The following is a 21,447-nucleotide window of genomic DNA, read 5'->3' on the forward strand; positions in this document are numbered from 1 at the left end:
TCATTGGTAGATGGAGGAAATGCATATTTTAAGTTTGATATTGCCCATTTACCTTCCCATTAACCACATACCAGTGTGCCCTTTTCTCCATGTTTTCAGTACGTGACAGGATTTGTTTTTCATGTCCAAGGGATAGAGTTAGTTTATTTTTGCCTACTCACCTAGTCCTGTAAGTGGAACTTTCTGCCACCTCAGCAGAACATCTGTGGGCTTCGAGCCTTTCCCACCCAGTTCCAAGATTATTATCTTTATACAGGGTTTTGAGGAGAAATAACTAAAGTCTTCATTAAGCAATACAATGTCCCTGAAGAATAAATCAGCTATAGCAGTAGACTTCCCAGGCGTATCTAGGTAACAGCAGCAGAAATACTTCTCCTGTGATAGGGTTGATTTACCCTCCCCCATTACCTCACTAGCTGGCAGCGCTACAAACAGCCAGGTCCGCACACCTGTTACAGGGACCTCACTCTGTGGGGTGGGAGATAAAGCCTTGCTTATAGGGATGGGAGGGTATGAATGTGGGGGTCCTGCATGTGGGGGCACATTCTGGGATATTGTGAAGATACGTGTTCTGTTTTGTGGGAAGAGATTTGCATTTAGGTTAAGCAATACTGTGCAACAGGTTTACGTTTCCACAGCAAATAGACCAACAGAAGAACCCAGCTCCCTGTTTATGCCCCCGCTCCCCCTCCCCCCGCTTTTATTGCTTTTTTCAGTTAAAAGAATTAAGGTGGATAACTAGCTGTAAGCTGTAAAGATTCAGTAGGGTCTAGGTCACACTTTGTGCACTTACATGGAACTGCACTTAAAGCTTTGATTAGTGTTCCTATTAATGAGAAATGGGTTTTGACTAAAAAACAAAACAAAACAAAAAATACCAAAATACTATATACTGAACTGTCCTCCTCTGATTAGGGCAAGGGATCCCTTGGAGCCACCCACCATGTTGATTGGGTCATGATATGGGTGAATCTGAGTTCATGTCTTCAGTTTTTCAGTCCTCTTTATTGAAACAAGGGAATGTACGTTGTGTACTTAAAGGATCTGCCCGCCAAAAAACTGTATTATTTGGCTTTATAAGAAATCTTGTGTAACTATTCTGTGTGTGAAGTTGAGTAAAGCCACAAAGGAAGTTACCAGAATTGTTTTCCAGTGTTTTACCCTGTGAATGATAACTTTCTCTTTTTCATTTTAATATATCTTTAAAATAGCTAAATGGTGGTTGATATGGGTGTCAATTGTCAAATGCTGTGAATTCTCAAGGAATTGAAATTTTCTTGCTGTTTTAGGAGAGGACTTTTACTACTTTAAGATGCCCTTTCTAGTACTTTCAGACTAGTTACTCAATAAATGGTTTTCTTTGGTTAATAGATTAACCCAAGATGAAATAAAAATGAGAGGAGGGGCCTGTATGGCTGAATGTTGGCTACTAGTGTGTAGAGCATGTGCTGTTGTACATGGAATAATTTTTTAGGCGGTGAAATAGTTGAGTGACTTTAAATATATAATGGAGGTTTAGGTCAGAGTAAAATTCAGTAAATTACTTCCTGAATGAAGAATACTCAATGAGAGGTGAACATTTTGGTTTGATGCACCAGAATATCACTTAGAAAATAGTGTTAAACTCAAATTCTTTAGTTCAGTCCAGGAAGCAGCTTATCTTTAGAACATGCATTTATTTATTAATTTATTTTTTAAAGATTTTATTTATTCAGGAGAGAGAGAGAGAGAGGCAGAGACGCAGAGGGAGAAGCACACTCCACACAGGGAGCCCGACATGGGACTCGATCCTGGGTCTCCAGTATCACACCCTAGGCCGAAGGTGGCACTATACCGCTGAGCCACCTGGGCTGCCCCATTCATTTGTTTTTAAATATAACTTCCCATTAATTGGAGCCTTGTCCTGATTCTATAGTGCCAAGTGATAACTTGGCATCACTGTAACATTCTTTGTTCCAAAACGGTAATCCTTTGTAGATTAAATTTACACATATAACCATGTTTGGAAGAAGGACTTTCATGATAGATTATCTTAGAAGGGCACTTCCACAACTAAACTCATTTAGGAAGTGATCATGTTAGTAAGCACTGTACCATCTGTGAAAAGCAGACTGCTTTGTGGTGACCTTTAGATCTTTGTCCCCTTCTTTGTGTGTCTCTGGTTTAAAAAAAAAAAAGTTTCTTGAACTTTAACTCTTTGTAATAGTGAATTAGGGTGAGTTGGACATCTTTGTAAAATATTAGCACAACTATCAGAAACTGTCATGAGTGGCTAGAACTGGTGCAGTAGCCTACTGGCAGCATAAGCCTTTTTGAAAGCACTGAGGTAGAGCAGTATATCCTTTTGAGTCTTGAATTTATTACAGTAATGTAACTCTAGCGTGTGAGAGAGAATTCTGTTTATCTCCTTGAAATGTTGACCCTAAGAATCCTGGAAAACAGGAAAAGAAAGAAAATCATAAGCAAAGGGCCAAGGCACACACTATTTGATTGTCAATATACTGGCTCAGAGCAGCTACATTGTCCATAAAACAGTATCGCTACCTTTTTTGCACATTGCATGAAAAAGGAAACGTAATAAATTTTAATTCTCTTTCACCACCTGCACTTAATCCCAAGGCTCCTATACTAAAAACCTGCCTTTAGCCCTTGAAAATGTAGTAAAGAATTTTTTTTTTTTAACCAGTGAATTTGAGTGCCATATGATAACCTGGTGAGGATATATTATTTACTGCTTTAGTTGTTGGTGAGAAAAGATCACACACACACCCCCATTGCAATGAAATTACCTTTATAAAGTTTTAGCATACCCATTATGGTTACTTCCCTTTAAAAAATTCTTTCCTAGTTTGTGTTAATGTTAGCATTCTCCTGTGTAAGTTGGATAAAGATGTGGTGTCTCTTTAGTTCTAAGCTTTTTCCATCTTTTGAGGATATTTCAAAAAACCCTAATCTACCTGGGACTTCATATTTTTTAGTTTCTTTTCAGGGAGGAATGGGGGAGGAGAGGTGATGGAGAGACTAAAGGCTATCCAGGGACTATCAGGGTAAGCACCAAGGATCTGAAGCTTCTGCGCACAGGAAGTGGGAAGTTGGGAAATCTGGCCTCTAGCCTCCTGACTTTTCCTCGTCTCTTGAACCTGAAGGTATAGCTGTGAGTTCTGGCCTGTGGGAATCCACCGTGTTGTGTCTCTCCTGATTGCTGGGGTAGTACTTTTAATCCTGTTATTTCAAGGTTGCCAGAAAAATACCCTTCAGCTGGGGAGGGGAGAGAGCCTAGAGTTTACCCCCTTGACTGATCTGACATGCTGGCAGAGTCCTAGTAATCCAAATTAAAAGAAAAAAATGTGGCATGTCAACCTGGCTTGCATGTTTATTTTTTTTTAAATTAATTTTTATTGGTGTTCAATTTACCAACATACAGAAAAACACCCAGTGCTCATCCCGTCAAGTGTCCCCCTCAGTGCCCGTCACCCATTCCCCTCCAACACCCGCCCTCCTCCCCTTCCACCACCCCTAGTTCGTTTCCCCGAGTTAGGAGTCTTTATGTTCTGTCTCCCTTCCTGATATTTCCCAACATTTCTTTTCCCTTCCTTTATATTCCTTTTCACTATTATTCATATTCCCCAAATGAATGAGAACATACACTGTTTGTCCTTCTCCGATTGACTTATTTCACTCAGCATAATACCCTCCAGTTCCATCCACGTTGAAGCAAATGGTGGGTATTTGTCGTTTCTAATTGCTGAGTAATATTCCATTGTATACATAAACCACATCTTCTTTAACCATTCATCTTTCGATGGACACCGAGGCTCCTTCCACAGTTTGGCTATTGTGGCCATTGCTGCTAGAAACATCGGGGTGCAGGTGTCCCGACGTTTCATTGCATCTGAATCTTTGGGGTAAATCCCCAACGGGGCTTGCATGTTTAATAGTAGAAATTAAGTGGTCCCCGATATGGAATTCTGGTTGTAGCAAGTGTTCAGTGTGGGTTTGCTAAGCTGATTTTGATTTGAAAATGGAAGCTAACAAAGGGAATACAGGACTAATGACACTATAAAAATGTTTAAACCAAAAATTGATGAAACTTTTTCTGTACAGGGCCAGATAGTAATCATACTAGCTTTGGGGGGCTATATAGGGTCTCTGTCACACCTCCTCATTCTCCCTCAGTGCCCCCCCCCCATATGGAAAAACAGTCTAGCCCCTCGGCTGTGCAAAACAGGCTGTAGGTCAAAGTTTGCTGGTGCCTATTTTATTTTATTTACTTTTTTTTAAGATTTTTTATTTATTGATTCATGATAGTCACACACAGAGAGAGAGAAAAAGAGAGGCAGAGACACAGGCAGAGGGAGAAGCAGGCTCCATGCACTGGGAGCCCGACGTGGGATTCGATCCCGGGTCTCCAGGATCGCGCCCTGGGCCAAAGGCAGGCGCTAAACCGCTGCGCCACCCAGGGATCCCTGGTGCCTATTTTAAATTGATCTTTTTAGTCGTGAAGGAGCTGACCTGAGTGAATGAGTGTTGTTTTGGGAGGCAATACCTTATTTTCCTCAGGCAATATGGGATGGTGGTGTGAGAAGGAGGCTTTCAGATTCTTCACGGTTCACATAGATGAGGGTACTAATCCTGGACCTGTCTTTGCTACCCACATGCCCTCAGATCTCCAAAATCTCTCATCTAGTTAGAACTAACATCTTAATAAACAAGGTGAAGTTAACGATGACCCTAACACATAGCATCTAACAGTTCATAGGAGCTGGGTAGGACTGACTTTGTCCTTGGTCCTGCTGACTTTCCTTGGCTGCAGCTTCAGGGAGAAATGTCAGGCTCATGATAGGGCTTCTTGTATATGAAAGTACTTTTGAAATGTGCCACCGATTTTCAGATAAATTTTGTGAATGGTTTCTGAATATTTCTTCATTTGTCCTAGGTTTTTTTTTTTTTTTAATCTTTATCGTATTTGGGGTTTTTAAAAAGATTTTATTTGACAGAGACAGCATGAGTCGAAGGAGGGGCAGAGGGAGAGGGAGATGTATACCCCCTGCTGAGCAGGGAGCCTGATGTGGGGCTCAATCCCAGAACCCTAAGATCATGACGAGCTGAAGTCGAAACTGATCTTTTCAGTTATCAGTCACCTCTATCATGTTTTGTTTATTAAGACATCTGCAACAAACTTCAGAAACATTTTCATCAACAATTACAGTTACAAACTTCCATGGATTAAGTTGCTTTTATTTTATATATTAGGTGGAGGAGAAATCTGTTATTGGTGTCAAATAAATGAGGTGTTGCTACTCAGTGTCTATCATAATCCCATTGCCCAAGGCTTATGAAACCTATTATTGGTTGTAATCACTTAATGACTGTGTAACCTTTGGCACACCATGCCTCCATTTCTTCCACTGTAAACTGGGAATAATAATAAATACATCTAATAACAGTGGGTCTAAATAAATCAATAGGGGATCCCTGGGTGGCGCAGCGGTTTAGCGCCTGCCTTTGGCCCAGGGCGCGATCCTGGAGACCCGGGATCGAATCCCACGTCGGGCTCCTGGTGCATGGAGCCTGCTTCTCCCTCTGCTTATGTCTCTGCCTCTCTCTCTCACTGTGTGCCTATCATAAATAAAAAAACAAATAAAATCAATCAATCAATCAATCAATCAATCAATAGGTTTAAAACAGAAGATGTTTTGGCACAAAGGCTCCATAAATTTAATATGTTATTGTTGCTACTGTGGCAGCTGTAATAATTCCTTTGGAATCACCAGTATGAATCAGGGTACTGACAATTCACATTTTTAGTAAAATAAATAATCATTTTTTTAAAACAAAACTTCGTTAATGTATTTTTTTGCACTGGAACCAATTTCCTTTTATCTTCTATTTTTTCCTATGAAGCATTTTTAATATTTTAAAATAAATATAAAACATTAGCATATGTTTCCAAGTTCATCTAGTACTCCTACCAAAGTGAATTTACCCACGAATCAGAGTGATTTGATGAATTTGGTTTTATTTATTATTTTTATTTTTTTGAGTACAGTTGACACAATGATTTGACAGCTCTGTAGGTTATGCTATACTCACTCAAGTGCTGGTATCATCTGACACCATACAACAACTATTAGAGTATCATAGACTGTATTCCTTATGCTGTGCCTTTTATTCCCTTAACTTACTCATTCTGTAACTGGAAGCCTGAATCTCCCCCTCCCCTTTACCCATTTTGCCCATTCTACCCTCTTCTGGTAACTATCTCTTTTCTGAATTTATGGGTCCGGGTCTGCTTTTTGTTTTATTTGTCTTGTTTTTTAGTTTGTATATATATATATAAGTTAAATTTTTTTATTTTTTAAAGGCATTTAATATTCCCTCCTGGTTTTGGCATTTTGCACCATTTAATTCACCCTAGTTCTCAGATTTGCTCTCGTTGAGAACAATCAGTGGGGTTAAGTCCAGCCATTTGCTTTCGAGTCTGCCCCTACAATCACCATAGCCCCCTCCACAGTCTTGATTTTTTGTGAATTGTGACTTTAAGGGGCTCACCATGACAGAGAGGCAGGACCCTTGGGAATCGGCCTTCTTTTTTGGTTCATTATTGTGAGTCTCCCTCTGCAGGGCCTTAGTTTCTAGTTGACAGAATTGGGCTGGATTACTCAAAAAAAAAGACCTGCTGCTGTAAGCCACAAGCAGGGCCTGCTCCACTGATGTAAATCGTAGGTGCAAGGTTATATAGAGTTCACAGTTGTTCTGTAGTCTGTATACCAGACTGTGAAGTGTTAGCAGAGAATTGTGTATTTGCTACACATGCATTTAGTTAGAACAGATGTTTACATGTGTTTTGTCCATGAAGCAGGTTAAACTGTTAGGAAAAATATTTTAACTGAAGTTCTATTTATATACAAGTCAGCAAACATAAATTGAAGGCACACAGACTAACCCAGCACAGGGAGGCCTTTAGTCAAAAGATTAGTTTCCTTCCTTTTGCTGCCTCAAGATAACAGTTTGATTCTCTATTATCAATACAGCCAGTTGCCTGTTTCCGGTTTCCTGCTCTGTGTGTTTTGCATGTTGCTCATGGGAAATGATTTATTTATTTTTTCAAGCCAAGGCACATATGGGAACTCCACCCTACTGTAGTCTTTTGTTTTAAATTAGGATTCTTTTTTTCTTTTTTTAACTCAAGGATTGAGCTTTAATGGATAAATTGTTAAAATTAGTATAAATTAAGTCTTGTTACTATTGCCTATTTGACCATGTTGAAATAGTTATAATTACACCCTTATATATTTTGCTGCCTCATTCTACTGTTTTGGAATGGGATGGCAACTGCCACAAAACAAAACAAAATGAAAAATAAAGATTTCAAACTTTCCAGGTTAGCTTTGGATCTCTTTTATTCTGAAAGACCATACCACAAAATTGCATTTTTATCATTTATCGGACATTGAGGAACAATTGCAAGAAGCAATTCAGTGATGAAAGATTTTTAGTTGCTGTTCAAGGATAACATTTAACTTCCTAGGACCTATCTCTGTGATTTGAAATTTCTTTCCTTAGTAATTTCAATAGGACCACCAGTAGCAGCAGGATTTATTGAGTACCTATTTGTTGGGCATTGGAAGTTTGCTGGTTTATTAAACAAACGTTTGTGGTGTTAATAAACTACATGCTAAGCATATATATGGTGAGGCGCTAAGCAGATGTAGAATTGGATCCTTTACCCCCAGGCAAGTTACAGCTAGTTGAGATAAAGGACACATGAGATCATGAGAGATCATGTCCCATGCATGATGGCTTGTTGGAGGGCTAATGTTGGGCAGGGTCATCAAGGAAGGATTAGGGATAGAGGAAGTGCCTTCCAGGTTAAGGAGAATGATGTAAACAAAGAAATATGCAAAGTGTAAGAGTTGAGAACACAGCATAAGACCTCTCAGATTAGAACATAGCTGATGTGTCAGGGAGGATTCCAGAGAAAGCATGTGCCTCCTTTGGATTCCCATCTCAGTGATTTGGACCCTCTTGTGGATGGCTGGGAGCCATTGAAGGTTTTGGTATAGTGGTGTAACTTTGAGAAACCACTGTTTGGGGAAAGTGACTACGGCAGTAATGTTTAAGATGGATAAGAATGAGGAATGCCTGACTGGTCCAGTCAGTAGAGCATGAGACTCTTGATCTCAGGGTCCCAAGTTCCAGCCCCATGTTGGGTGTAGAGACTAAATAAATAAATACTTGAAAAAAAAAAAAAAAAGAGGGTAAGAATGAGAGAGGCATGAGGGACTTCAATAATTGTTGAAAGGATTCTTATATAAACACTCAAAAATACATCTTGAAATCATTCTCCTGACAACTGATATTGTACTACTTTGTAATATCTTTTGCTTTTTTTTTTTTTTTTTTTGACTTTCTACTTTGTTTCCCCGGCTAGACTAACTAGTTCATTGAGGGCAAGGGACCTTGACTTAGATGCAGAGTTCTCTATATATAGTAGGTGCTTTGTAAATACTGGAGCTTACTAATATTCTTGACTTTAGGTTAGTCCTTACCCAGATAACTGTAATATTGTCCATTTAAATAGCTAGTCATGGAGCAGTGTTCATGGGATACTGGCTCTGTCACCTCCTTTTGATTTGTCTTCAGCTTCCATTCTGGTTTCTCCATTCCTTCTGTGAACCCACATCTACACCTAACTTAGCCATCAGTCTGTACACAGAGAAATTGTACATGATTGTACCTCTTCCTTAAGCCACTATCTTATCGCAACTGAAGAAGATCCTGATGAGAAAATATTCTTGGTTTATACCAGCAGATTCATACTGTTTGGAAAGTAGAACGATACGCTGCCTGCAGCCAGGTATAAACCTAGTCTTTGAGGGAATACTGAATAGGGTCATTTGTCAGTTCCTGTTTCTGTATTTCCCTGATTTTCCATCCAGAAATGTTCCATGCCTTCAGGCCTTTCTTCACCCCCGGCTCCCATCCCCTGTCATAGCCAGAATTGTAGCATATGGTGAATGTGGTTGTGTTTAGCACTATCATGGGGTGTTGCCAAAGATGCTATACAATTATTTCTATCACACAATGCCCTTCTGTTCATCAGAGCTATATCTGTCTCCTTTAGCTTAACTTACACTAAAATGGTGTTTGTTTTTCCAGTTGCAGCAAATTCTGCAGCATAAATAAATGTTGAGGCCTTATCCAGTATGATAATGGTCATTCCCTAAAAAGCACAGAAGTTAGTTAAGAGCTTCAAAGGGGATGGTGATGGAGAGGATATTCAAAGCCTTTTGGTTAAAATTAGGCAAGAATATTTCTGTTATAAACGTTTCATCTCTTTTCAGTAAGCCATCTTTGTCCAAACACAAAAACAGTGAATCTAGGTACTTAGAAAAGAAGGTGTAGCCATGCATACTAATTTATTTTAACCTGACTGAACAGTGGAAGAGACAGCAACACCCAAGGACACCCAACATATGCCCGCCCTGCCCCTAGTGGCTGGTAATGCAGAGCAGCCCTTATCTTCACCAAGCCTTGAGCTTTGGTTGAGATGCCTCTTGTGTCCCACCTCCCTGACAGAGGTGTGCAAAGGAAGTGTAAGTTCCTGTTCAGATGCATGATGGTGAACTGTAGGCACACCATCTTACCAAATATTGTTACTAAGAAAGTGCACCATAGTAGAATTTTACCTACAGTTCACTTCTTCCAGGGATCAGAAGCTGTCACAGGTGTTGGCTGGCCACTCGCGCAAGGTTGAGTTTTCTCTTGTGCTTCTCAGTAGTTCTCATTTTCCAGGTGGCTGGATAATTTTCCTGAGCCTGTGGTGCCAAAGAATTAGCTGGCTGGATCTTCACCTGGAACCACTTCTGATTCCCATGTTTTCAGGGCTCTGAGGACATTTTGGTAGAATTGGCGGGTCTGGGAGGCTTATTTTGAGAGTAGCTTTAAGCTTTTCCTGACTCCTACTCCTGCATTAACACATAGACTCACAAAGCACCCTTCTGGTTCTTTCTGCCCTTCTTCACCCAGTTCCCCTTGTTTCCTGTCTCTGGGCTGCTAGCACTGCAAGTGCCTCAAGTCCTGTCTTCCATCCGTCCATATGCATTGATACCAGGCTGCCAAAGGTGGTCGTGTCCTCAGGTACCATCTTGGTTTTCACTCCATCTACCACATTGTACCACTCATTGCAAAGAGGTATTGGTGAGGAGTGCTTAAACCTGAAGGCCCTTATGTGGAGGAGTGAGGAGACCCACATTCCCTGTAGCTCTGTAGGCGGAGCGAGTCTTACTGGGCCATAGAGACATATCTAGACTGGTTTGAGACACTGTCCAATAATTCGAGTTGGAGTTACTTGGTGATGGATCAAACCCTTTCACAAAATAAGGACTTGAGCTAGGATAGTGAGGTGATAGATGATTCTATATCTTGTGTCATGGGCACATGTTTGGTTTTGTGTTTTAATATTGTGCTGGAGGCATTATGGCATAGTGGTTGAGAACCCAGGCTTTGGAACCAGCCTGCCCAGAAAGTTACTAATTCTACATGGTAGAGTAGTTATGGGAACTATAAAGCACATAGATAGATAGATACATAGACATAGTAAGTCTCAGTGATGCCACTATTATTTTAATAATAAGAAAGAACAAGCTATTTTCTTTCTATACAGCTATTAATAGTCTACTGCCACGTACACACACATAGTTTTCTCCCTTTCTGGGATTTTTAAATAGCTAGCCCAGGTACAGTAAAAGGGATATTTTTGCTTTTGAAAGAGGTGTGCAGAGGAAGTGTAAGTTCCTCTGTTGTTTTAGAGGACTTCTAAAGCCCACCCTGCAGGCATATGGCTTCATGATCCTGGATCTCAGATGGTGTGAATTGATGAGAGCCGTGCTCTGCTGGGCCAGCAGAGAAGGAGGTGATTTAGTGAACAGTTACAACTAGCCAGGCACTATGCTGTGCACTTCACCTCCTCTCATCTAATGCTAGAGCCACCTTGGGTCAGTCCCTCTAAATAGATACATTGTGGAGGTGGAGGTGGGGGCCATGGACTGACACAGCTGAGAGGTACTTAAACAGAACAGGGCTTGGAAACAGCACTTACCAGGTTAGGGACAGAGTTGTGGCGGGGGTGGGGCGGGTAAAGATGGGGGAATGGTGAACCTACCCCAGCATCAGGCTCAGCCATGTCAACTTGGGGGATTTGGCTTGGGGGACAGAAATGCCCACTGTCACACTGGCGCAGACTGAGCCTACCTCTGTGGTTGTCCTGGAGGCAGAGGCAGTGGCAACTGCTACTGCTCTTTCTGGAAGGAAGTAGTAAGTGTTTTGTGGGATGGATGGGGTTGAGAGTAGACAGTTCTCCTGCTACAGCCAACATGCAAACCATCAGGGTCACAAAGCCTTGGGGTGTAGGCTAAGAGACTAATGACACCCCAACTCATGTGTCTTTCTCTGGGAAGTGTAGTCTGAGGCACTACGAATGCCATCTCCTTTGGTGGGAGCCCAGAATGTCTACACTAGGATTTCCCAGCCTGGGCGCTACTGACATTTTGAGCTGGATAATTCCTTGTTGTGGGGGCCGTCCTGTGTACTGTAGGATGTTTACCAGGATCCCTGGCCTCTACCCACTGGATGCCACTGTAGCACCCACCCCCAAGGCGAGACAATAAAAAAAGTCTCCAGACGTTGCTAAGTGTCCCATGGGAAGTTGAGCACCACTGGTCTAAATAACCGAATCAATATGGAGTTTGCAAGGGCTCCCTTTTCTTGTTACCAGATTGGCTTCATACAGGTAGAACTGGAAGTGGGCTCTCCTTTCTTTGCTCCTCCCACCACTTCCTCAGACAGTCTGGCACAGGGACAGCAGCTCAGGCTTGGAAACGCCTCTGGACTGTCTTCCATCCTCCGTGCCAAGGGCCTCCTGCTCCTCCTCAGGCAGGCGGCTGGCCTAATCTTCCCCAGTCTCACTGGGTTGTGAGTGCAGGGGTGATGTCATTGTGCCTTCCCAGGAAGGGTGGAACAAAGGACGGAGTCCCCAAGGACACGCAGCCTCATCCTCAGCTAGTCTGGCGGGTAGATTGTTTTCCCTCCCCTTCCCTCCTTCCGGCCTCCGAAGTGTTTGTTGTTTGCCAAGCCGTCATTGTAAGAGGACACCCTGGGCTGCCTGGACTTCGTGTCTCTCTGCTGAGCCTGTTTCCTGCCCCTCGTGTGCCGTGACAGTGTTGGTTCTGGTCCAGTGCCTTTTCCACTGTGTGGCACGAGCTAGAGGAACTTAGGCCTTATGTGACTTGGCTAGCACGCATACGCACCCTGGGGCCTGCTCAGAAGCCGTGGGGGAGCGTGTGGGGAGTGTAGGAGAAAGCAGCATGAGGACAAGAGAGCAAGCTCTTTTTCCTCTCTCTCTCTCTCTCTTTTTTTTTTTAAAGTTCTCCTCTTCTTCTCTACCTTTTTCTTGTGCTTCTGGGGACCCGCAGAGCACTGCTCTCACAGATCCTCAACCTGTTTTATTTCTGCTTGGTCACTTCTCTGGTCCGCCAGTGACCTCGCCAGTGACCTCTCCAGGTTGGGCCGTAACTCAGAGCTCGGTGCTGGCAGAGTGAGTGCACTTACTGTCTTTTGAAGCAAATCCTTGGAATCCCCTCGTAAAGGAACCTGCTAATTCAGAACCTGAAAGAGGCCAGGAGTGTTTTTCTGTAATGTGAGATTCACCAAAGGAGTGACGTTTGGCTGAGGAACACCTTTTGTGCTTGTTTATTTAGAAATACCATAATCTAAGCAGGTTTTCATTTTGATCTTGTTCCCTTGATAGGCTGGGTGTGGTAGTGACTTTGAGCCCAAACCCTTTAATAACCATCTCAGTACCCATCAAGAGCTTTATTAAAGACATTTCCCACTCCAGGGTAGCACATAAAATGTATTACAATTAAAAAAAAAATTAGTTGACCCTAAATACATCTGAACCAGGAGTTACTTGCTCTTGGTGAAATGTACTTAGGAGAAGCTTAACGTCTTTGTATTCTGCTCTGGACCAGCTCTTTCAGCAGAGCCAATTTTTGTCCAAAAATTATAGCTCCCTGTGTCAGTGTCATGAAGTTGCCATCCATCATGATGATTGTGTGATTAATAATGCATGTGATCTTCTCTCTGTGCCTTACCATGATGTTATTGGTACAGCTCCTTTTTCATCTGCACTGTGTCCTTTATACCATTTTCTCATTTCCCCAGTCCTGCCCTCTCTAATCCTTTGTCTGTTTTGAGTTGGCCTTTGTCCTAGGAAAAGGCCCTCTTTCCCCGCTGGACAGACTGACTGTTCCTTTAGGGAAAGGCTGAGCTGTGAGGAGCTGCTCCCTGCAGCAGGTGGCCAGCTGCCTCACCTGCCAGGCTGGCAGCAGTACAGGCTCACCCCCTGTGGTCTCTGCCTGGCTCCCTCCCTGTGGTGGAGTGTCTGGGGGCCTCAACAGAGCCTTCCAGGTAGACCTCCCAAGATGCTTTGGCCGTGCTGGGAGCCCAGTATCCCCAGGCTACGAGGTACATGCCCTGTAAGCAAGAGTGGCTTTTTAGTTGTCACCTAGCAGTGGTGAAATACATTTAAAAAAAAAAAAAACCTATTGGGGTCTGCTCTCTTTTTTTTTGAGCCTGATGCAGGACTTGATCCCCGGACTCCAGGATCACGCCCTGGGCCAAAGGCAGGCGCTAAACCACTGAGCCACCCAGGGATCCCCTGCCCTCTTTATTATAGATTAATGCATAAACATCTTGGTGGATTTAGGCTTACACCAGAAGAAGTAGATCTGAGGTCTTTTGGCATAAATTCATGCTATAGAAACAGAAGTGGGGTGGGTGACTGACAGAAGGGTATTTCTAAAAAAAAAAAAAAAAGTCTGTGAATACAAATGGATGTGGGGTACGTTCTGTGTATCCCTGTTGAAGGTTTCAGCAGCCTGCATTTAGAATATTCTGCGGAGGCAAGAAGATTGGAAACCTGTTTGTATGGATGTGAAAGACCAGTTCTGGGCAGATGTGTCTAGAGTTTTAGGCTTTGAATTGGACGGAACTTGATCACTGAGGCTTAAACTTAATACTGTTTCCTGGATGACTTGGATGTTCAACTACCACACTTTAGACCATAAACTAGCAGTTGCCTTTTCAATGAATGGTTGAAGTTCAATGAAATTATAGCTGTCCACTCATCCTATAGAAGGGGATCCTGAACCCAGTATGTTGAAACATTTTTGGCGAAACCTTGGCCCAGGTCTTGCTCTCCCAGTGCCTAGTCCGATCTCTTTGTACATTACCATCTTACCTGCCATTCTCTCTGTTGTTCATGAAGCGTGTTGATTTGGCAGGTGAGAGTGTCATTGCAAATCAAGGACATGAATAAATTCATCTTCTGATCCTTTGTACATGAGGGAAGAAATTTCTTGCTGTCTCCTTAGCATTTCTACCCCATGTCCCTCCATATACTAACACTCCTTTTGGAGGTATAATAGTAGTTGTAACATATACATTAGAAACTTTATCAAATGTTATGCTCCTGGGCAGGGCTGCACCAGACCCTCCTGTGATCTGCTGTATCCTCTTGGCTCTCTTAAGCAGAGAGGAGAGAAAATGAAGTGAGTGAGAGCAAGGATGTTCTGCTGGTGGTGTGCTTAAAGGCTCCAGTATCTTCAGGGATTGTGCAGTTCTTATATTCCTAGAGTTGATCATGCTTAAGGGGACCTAAGTTGAGGTTTCTTTCCTTTTTTTTTTTTTTTTTCAAGATTTTATTTATTAATGAGAGACACACAGAGAGAGGCAGAGACATAGGCAGAGGGAGAAGCAGGCTCCCTCCCAGATAGAGTCTGATGCAGAGCTCTATCCCAGGACTCTGGGATCCCGACCTGAGCCAAAGGCAGACACTCAACCACTGAGCCTCCAGGTGCCCCTAAGTTGAAGTTTCATTTACAGTTTTGTTTTCCTGTTCTTCCTTCGGCTGGGGTCTTGTGACCCTGCTGGCACATAGCTGCCGCTGCCATGCTGTAATTGACAGTAAATTGACAGTAAATTGAGCTCTCTTCTACCTGCAGATGAGCGTGAGGCTGTGCAAAAGAAGACCTTCACCAAGTGGGTCAATTCCCACCTTGCCCGAGTGTCCTGCAGGATCACAGACCTGTACACTGACCTTCGAGATGGACGGATGCTCATCAAGCTGCTGGAAGTCCTCTCTGGGGAGAGGCTGGTAAGTGGGAATGTTATTAAGTGACTTTGCACCATAGGTCGGAGAAGTTTTTGAAAAATCAAGTGTGTACTTGTGTTTCCTGGTGAATTTTGCCACTAATGATTGAGGTTTTTGAGAAAGAGAATCTGGCTACGTGAGATAAGCATGTTGGGGAAAAAAACCCATGTAGCATTGTGAGTCTAGGTGATGTTCTTGAACTGTAATTAAGCGGCCTCGTTCTGGGAATTTGTGAGGTTACTACCCCTAGTCTGAAAGATCTTGGCTGATGTCCCCTGTTTAACAGGGCACAGTGCTGGAAATTGAAGGGCCAGACTTGGGTATTGGCTCCAAGATGAATCTCTGTCCCACCAGATCATGGAATAATTTTAAAATCTGTTTCTTACTGATTCTCTGGAAAATCTGAGCTGCCGTTACCAGGTGGCAAGAATTGAATTCAGTAGTCTCTGATGTTTTTTGCTTTCTTCCTTGCATACTTTTTATTTGGGGGGTGGAGGGAGAGGCTGGTGTTGTGTCATCTCCTTGGAAACTCTCAGAGCTTCTGATCAATTCGCAGTGCCTTTTTGGGCAGGGGAATTGTCAGCCTACGCTGAAAATCCTGTCCCCATTTTGTTTCCCAGAGCTACTGCGGCTTTCTCTGATGTGACATTTGTTTATGAACCTTAAGCCAGTCACCATAACTGACCCAACAGGTTTTGTCTCGCCTCAGTTTGAAAATAGATGCCATATTATACCAGAGCACATGTAGTTCCATAGGTGGTGGTGGGACTGAGCCAAAAGCTGACGCCCAGGGATAGAGCCCCACATCTGTAGTGACATCACCAGGAAAATATGATGCTGGGCAGTTGTCAGGACTGCCAGAAAGCCTTATTTTTAACTTGAGCTCCACCCCATAACTTGACAGCCACGTGGGCCTGTGTGCAGACTGACCCCCACACCTCTGACCATAGGCAAGGGGCTAAGGTTGTACCCTGCCCTACCATTGGCCTACCAAAAACGTAGCCCCTCAAGCCTAGGTAAAAACACACGTTTTCTCTCTCCCTGCCCCTCTATTCAAGAACAGAGTCCCTTAAAAGATAAGCGCTAGCTCATCTGTAGTGAGTTTTATTTATGCTCTTTGTTCCCCAAGCATGCAGGTCTTCTTACCTCATCATCTTTGAGAGTTTCGGGTGGAGTCAAGCTAAACAAACTAGAAAAAAAAAAGGCTTCTGCCCAAGATCTGATGGCTGCCCTGAAGGTAGTTTTTATAGAGTGAGATTATGGGCAGTAGGATTCATGTGGAGAAGATACAGGCCCATCATTTGCTGCATTTTGATTTGTTTTTTGAAGTACGTCTTGTGTGAGAACATAGGGTTGAATTATTGTGATCTGCACCTTTAATTTTTTGGGGTTTTTTTTGTTTTTAAAAGTTTTAAGTAATCTCTACACCCAATATGGGGCTCAAACTTAAGCACCAAGATCAAGTCGCATGCTCTACTGACTGAGCCAAGCAAGCGCCCCTAAATTTAATTTTTGTAAGCAGACATTTCTCCCTGCCTCTCAATTTTTTTTTTCTTCTTAAATGTTTGACCTGGTGTGATTATTTATTGATTTTGTTTGATTTTGAAACTAGCTAAAAAAAAAAAAATCAGTAAAGGTTATGTGGATAGAAATTTAAACATTTGTTTTGGTAACACTAGGGTCCAGTCTTCCAGGCTGTATGTAGGAAGGAAAGTGTTCACCTTTGAAGATCCATAACTCTTTAACACTAAGAAGATTGTGTCCTTGATAATGTTCCCATAACAAATGGGATCAGTCTCATTGCCCTTTATTCTGAACAGGGTAACAGGAACTTTAGTAGGGAAAAAGAAAGCAACTAACAAAGCATAATTCTTAGTCACATGCAGATCCCCTCCCACTCCTCTCTTTATTTGCAGTTAGCAATACCTTTTTTTTCCTTTCCCTTTTTTTTTTTTTTTTTTTGAAGCCATCCAGTGACCTAGGAGAGTAGGGGAGGGGAAGAACATCGGATGGGCACCATTCCCAGCCTCTCAGGCAGTCAGTGCCAGAAATTGTGTTTAGCATTGACATACTACTTTGTGAACCCCCAGTGCCTTAACTTCTTGAATTATTCATTCCTCACAGCCAACCCTGATTATAGGTTGGGCAGTCTGATTAAATCTTATTCCAAAAATACAGATACCATAGATAGGGCTAAAGCTCTTGTTCATTCAGACTGAAGATTTTCAGCCCATTTGGCCCATGGGTTATTTGGTTCATGGTGCTTTCTGGAGGGAACACAAACTATTCTCTGCTCTGGCTGCAGAGGATGCTGGGGACTCAAGTTAAACATATTCTCTGAACGAGATGACCTTCTAGAGGGCTTGTCCCAAAGGATCCTTGCATATTCAGAGTATAAAACTAATGAGATGGTTAGAGCTTCCAGGCTCGGGTAAATTCTTGTCTACAGCTAAATGTGTATGGTCAGATAGCAACTCAGTCAGCTCTGGGCTTTCTGCACCAATGATCCCAAACCCTGTGTGACATGAACATTTGCCTTCCATCTGGACCTGTGTCTTAGTTGGCATTTTAGCCCTTTGCCTTACCATCAGCTTGACAGGAGGTAACAAATGAATGTCTGAGGAACTGCAGTATCTAAATTTATTTTATTAATAGATTCTTGGAGCCAATTAATCCTTTACAGAGGAGGAAATTTATCTGAATTTTACTGAGTAAAAAGGTTCAAAGAAACATCAGCTTAATGATCCAGATAATTCCACTCTAACCCCGTCCACATTTTGGCTCAGTAAAATTTTGAATTACATTTCAGCAAGTTTTAAGTAGGCATTTAGGTTATCAAGGCACTTGATTCTTCTGTATTGGGAATGTCAGAAGGCAGAAATCTTCTGTGGTCCTGGCTTGGACAGGATGTATGTCTGGAGATGTCCCTGTCTTCACCATGTCTATGTTAGTCTGTGGAGCAGTGAGGAAATTCTGAAGCTGAGTCAAGGAAGCCTTTCTTGTTTTTTTTTTTTTTATGATTTTATTTATTTATTCATGAGAGACATACAGAGACAGATACATAGGCAGAGGGAGGAGTAGGCTCCCCTCAAGGAGCCCAGTGCAGAACTTGATCCTGGACCTGGGGATCACCCCCTGAGCCGAAGGCAGATGCTGAACCACTAAGCCACCCAGGTGTCCCCAAAGAAGCCTTTTGTACTTGGGTGGGGTTGGGTTGTTGACCCCCCCCCCCCCCCCCCAAAAAAAGTTTTTTTCTCCAGTATCTTAATCTGAAATTACAATGGACTATAACTCTTCATAAAGATGTTGTGTTAAAATTCCCTTTAAAAATATAGGCCCGCCCTTGACTTTACCATCATCTGAGCAGATAAAAGCTGTGACCACAGAACCTGTGCCAGTCACTTTGTCATTGGTCCCAGACCCCAGGACCTTGGGAATAATATTGTCAGACGTGGACTTTGGTGGTGAAGTGGAGCCCATAGATCACAGCTGAGGTTTGAGGCTTGCCTGTGCCTGCCCCCTTTCCTCCATGGGCTTCAGCAATAAAGAATGGTTCTGAGACTGCCAGTTTTCTGCCTTGTTCCTGCCAAACAGAGCACTCATCTCTGACCCAGAGAGGACAAGGATTTCTGAACACCTCTGCCCTTCCCCCCAGCCTCTGCCATTTCCAAAGCACATATCACTGATTTTTGCTTGCCCGTGATTTTCCTGTCTTCTTACTCTGTTAATCAGCATCAAAGAAGAGAAATCAACAACAATGGGATTTCTTTTTTCTTTGCCACCGTTAATTCCAAAACAGGCTGAGCTAGGTGGGGAAGATAGATTTACCTCGAGATTTGTTAAGCCTTAAATCCCATGTTGAACTGCTGTGAGTTTTACATAAAGCCTTTGTTAGGAGAGCCATACTGGCATGTGTTGTTGAAATGGGGTTTTGTGAACTGGCCACAGAATCTGCCTTTCATTTGTAATATCATTTGTTGGGGAGAATTTTCTTTTGTTCTGAACAACCGGCCACAAAAGAACACCCTATTAAATTGCAGCCGAATTTTACTGCTATTAGTGCAAAAAGTGAATTAATAGTAATAGGTACACATGATAAAGTACGAGTTGAATGGTTTCAGAGCCCTAGAGTTCAGAAGGGGCATTGTGCCTTCTGGACGGCATGTCAGGCAGTCCTAGCAAGTGGGTGGGGTTCCAGCAGGATCCAGGAGGAAGGGTTCAGATGTGGATGGCCAGAGACGGTAAGAGTCCGGTGTCTGCTCTGAGGGACAGTGAGGAGCACATTTGGTGGTGGGCATCAGGAAGGAACTGGTGTGGGAAAGTGTCCCAGCAGATTGTTTTTTGGAAGGAGTGATGATGGTGACTTGAGCTTGTATTGTGATCTAATAAGTTCTCCCTGTCTGACAAAGTGGCAGTTCGACTTTATGGACGACGTAGGGAGAAGTGACCAGGATCTTGCCCTAGGCCAGTGTCACTAGTGAGTAATAGAACATGAACTCCAGTCCACCTTCCTTTCCCGCTGAGCCCTGCTGAAGGAAATCATAATTGGGAGAGGTCCCAGCCAGAAAGGAGACAGGCAGGACCTGGGAGAGCACAGTGTGGTGTTCCTTGATTAACTTTAATTGGACAAAAATCAGTTATACTTTTGTTGAGGGTCAGAGCTTGACTTGGGCCTTAGTGTGAAGTGAGTTTGGCTATGTATTGTATTAGAGGAGATTGTGGGATTAGTGCTTCCCATCCTACCACCTGTATTCAGTAGAGCTGTGTGTGTGGTGAAACTGTTCTTGATCAAAAGACAAAGACATAAGCAGGTGTCTGTCACATTGGTATGTGGAGACTAGTTAGTGTCTTTTCTCCAGTTCCTCTTTCACTTAACACAAGGGGTCAGTGGGCACATTAGGATTCACCTTGCACATTAGCAAGCTTTCCGCTTTCCAGCACATACATTGTATTTTATAGCTGGTCACTTTGGTGACCACTAAGTTAGATCCCTCCATTTCATGGGTTCTGAGAGAGAATAAGGGCCAGCCAGGCCATCCAGCTGGTGTGTGGTAGCCTCTCCTGCTTCCCAGAGCTGGTGATGTGTCCACCCTGCAACCCTTGGAGAGTTATTGCTCTTGAAGGTGACTTCAAGGTGACTTGGGATATCCATAGAGAAAATCTGAGGGAGTGGCAGTTACTAGGGTGGCTCAGCTCCCAGGGGGCCTACCAAAAACCCCTGCAAGAAATCCTCCTCTTTGCCTTCCTCTTTTATTCAAGGAGGTCACATCAGCTCTGGGAAACATTTGTTTTCTCTTTGCCATCTCTAGGCTCTGACAAAACCCTGCCATTGTGGTTATTCTGTATTTCTGCAAATCCTGACACCCTGCAGGGTATAATAGACTCAAACTCAAGGATGAGCAGGCCTTGGAGGCAAGGTGGTAGACAGGGGACCATCCGGCTCCTTTGTTCTTTTTTTTATTTATTTATTTATTTATTTATTTATTTATTTATTTATTTATTTATTTATTTATTTATGATAGTCACAGAGAGAGAGAGAGAGGCAGAGACACAGGCAGAGGGAGAAGCAGGCTCCATGCACTGGGAGCCTGACGTGGGATTCGATCCCGGGTCTCCAGGATCGCGCCCTGGGCCAAAGGCAGGCGCCAAACCACTGCGCCACCCAGGGATCCCCCTTTGTTCTTTTCTAAAGGCATTGGGTCCACGTATGATTTGCCCAGGGCCATGCTGCTTCTCTGAGGCAGGGTGCCGACAAGTTGCTCTAGTAAGCGATTAGAATTGTGTTTTCAGATGCTAGCAGTGGTTCTTTAGCCCTATAATTTTCACTCCTTTGGAGTCCGAAAAAAGATGGGTTTGGGGGTGAGGCTATGGTTGATAAAGATTTGGGACTAGAAGGGACAGAGGGAACCTTGGGAAGGAAAACAGGAAAAGTGCCTACAAAACACAGGAACATGGGCCGTGGTGTGGGATGAGCGGGGAAGCTTGTTAAAATGATTTAAAGGAGGATCCGTAAAAAAGGCATTTCCTCAGAGGAACCAATCTCCTGCTGCCACTGCCACTGCCATTGCCACCACCACTTGTTTCTGAGTCACATATGGGGCTGGTATCGATCCTTGTTTCCACGTGAACGACATTTCAGGCTGCTGCCTCAGAAATGACCTACAGGACAGAAACACACATGTTGCCGTGGGAACGCGCCAGTGTCGCGGGAAATATGACAACAATGAATG

General features: G+C 43.1%; 1 protein-coding gene across 3 annotated transcripts in view; it reads left to right on the top strand.

Moving 5' to 3' along the window:
- The window catches only part of SPTBN1 (spectrin beta, non-erythrocytic 1), a 197,967-nt gene that overhangs the window by 111,617 nt on the left and 64,903 nt on the right, over positions 1–21,447 (top strand). For all 3 annotated transcript variants that reach the window (XM_041754507.1, XM_041754509.1, XM_041754508.1), the window contains one exon: positions 15,069–15,220. In XM_041754507.1, the coding sequence (XP_041610441.1) occupies positions 15,069–15,220 (152 nt within the window). The remainder of the gene's footprint in view (positions 1–15,068; positions 15,221–21,447) is intronic.

This window comes from Vulpes lagopus, chromosome 5 (assembly GCF_018345385.1).
Source record: "Vulpes lagopus strain Blue_001 chromosome 5, ASM1834538v1, whole genome shotgun sequence".
Taxonomy (NCBI): Eukaryota; Metazoa; Chordata; class Mammalia; order Carnivora; family Canidae; genus Vulpes; species Vulpes lagopus.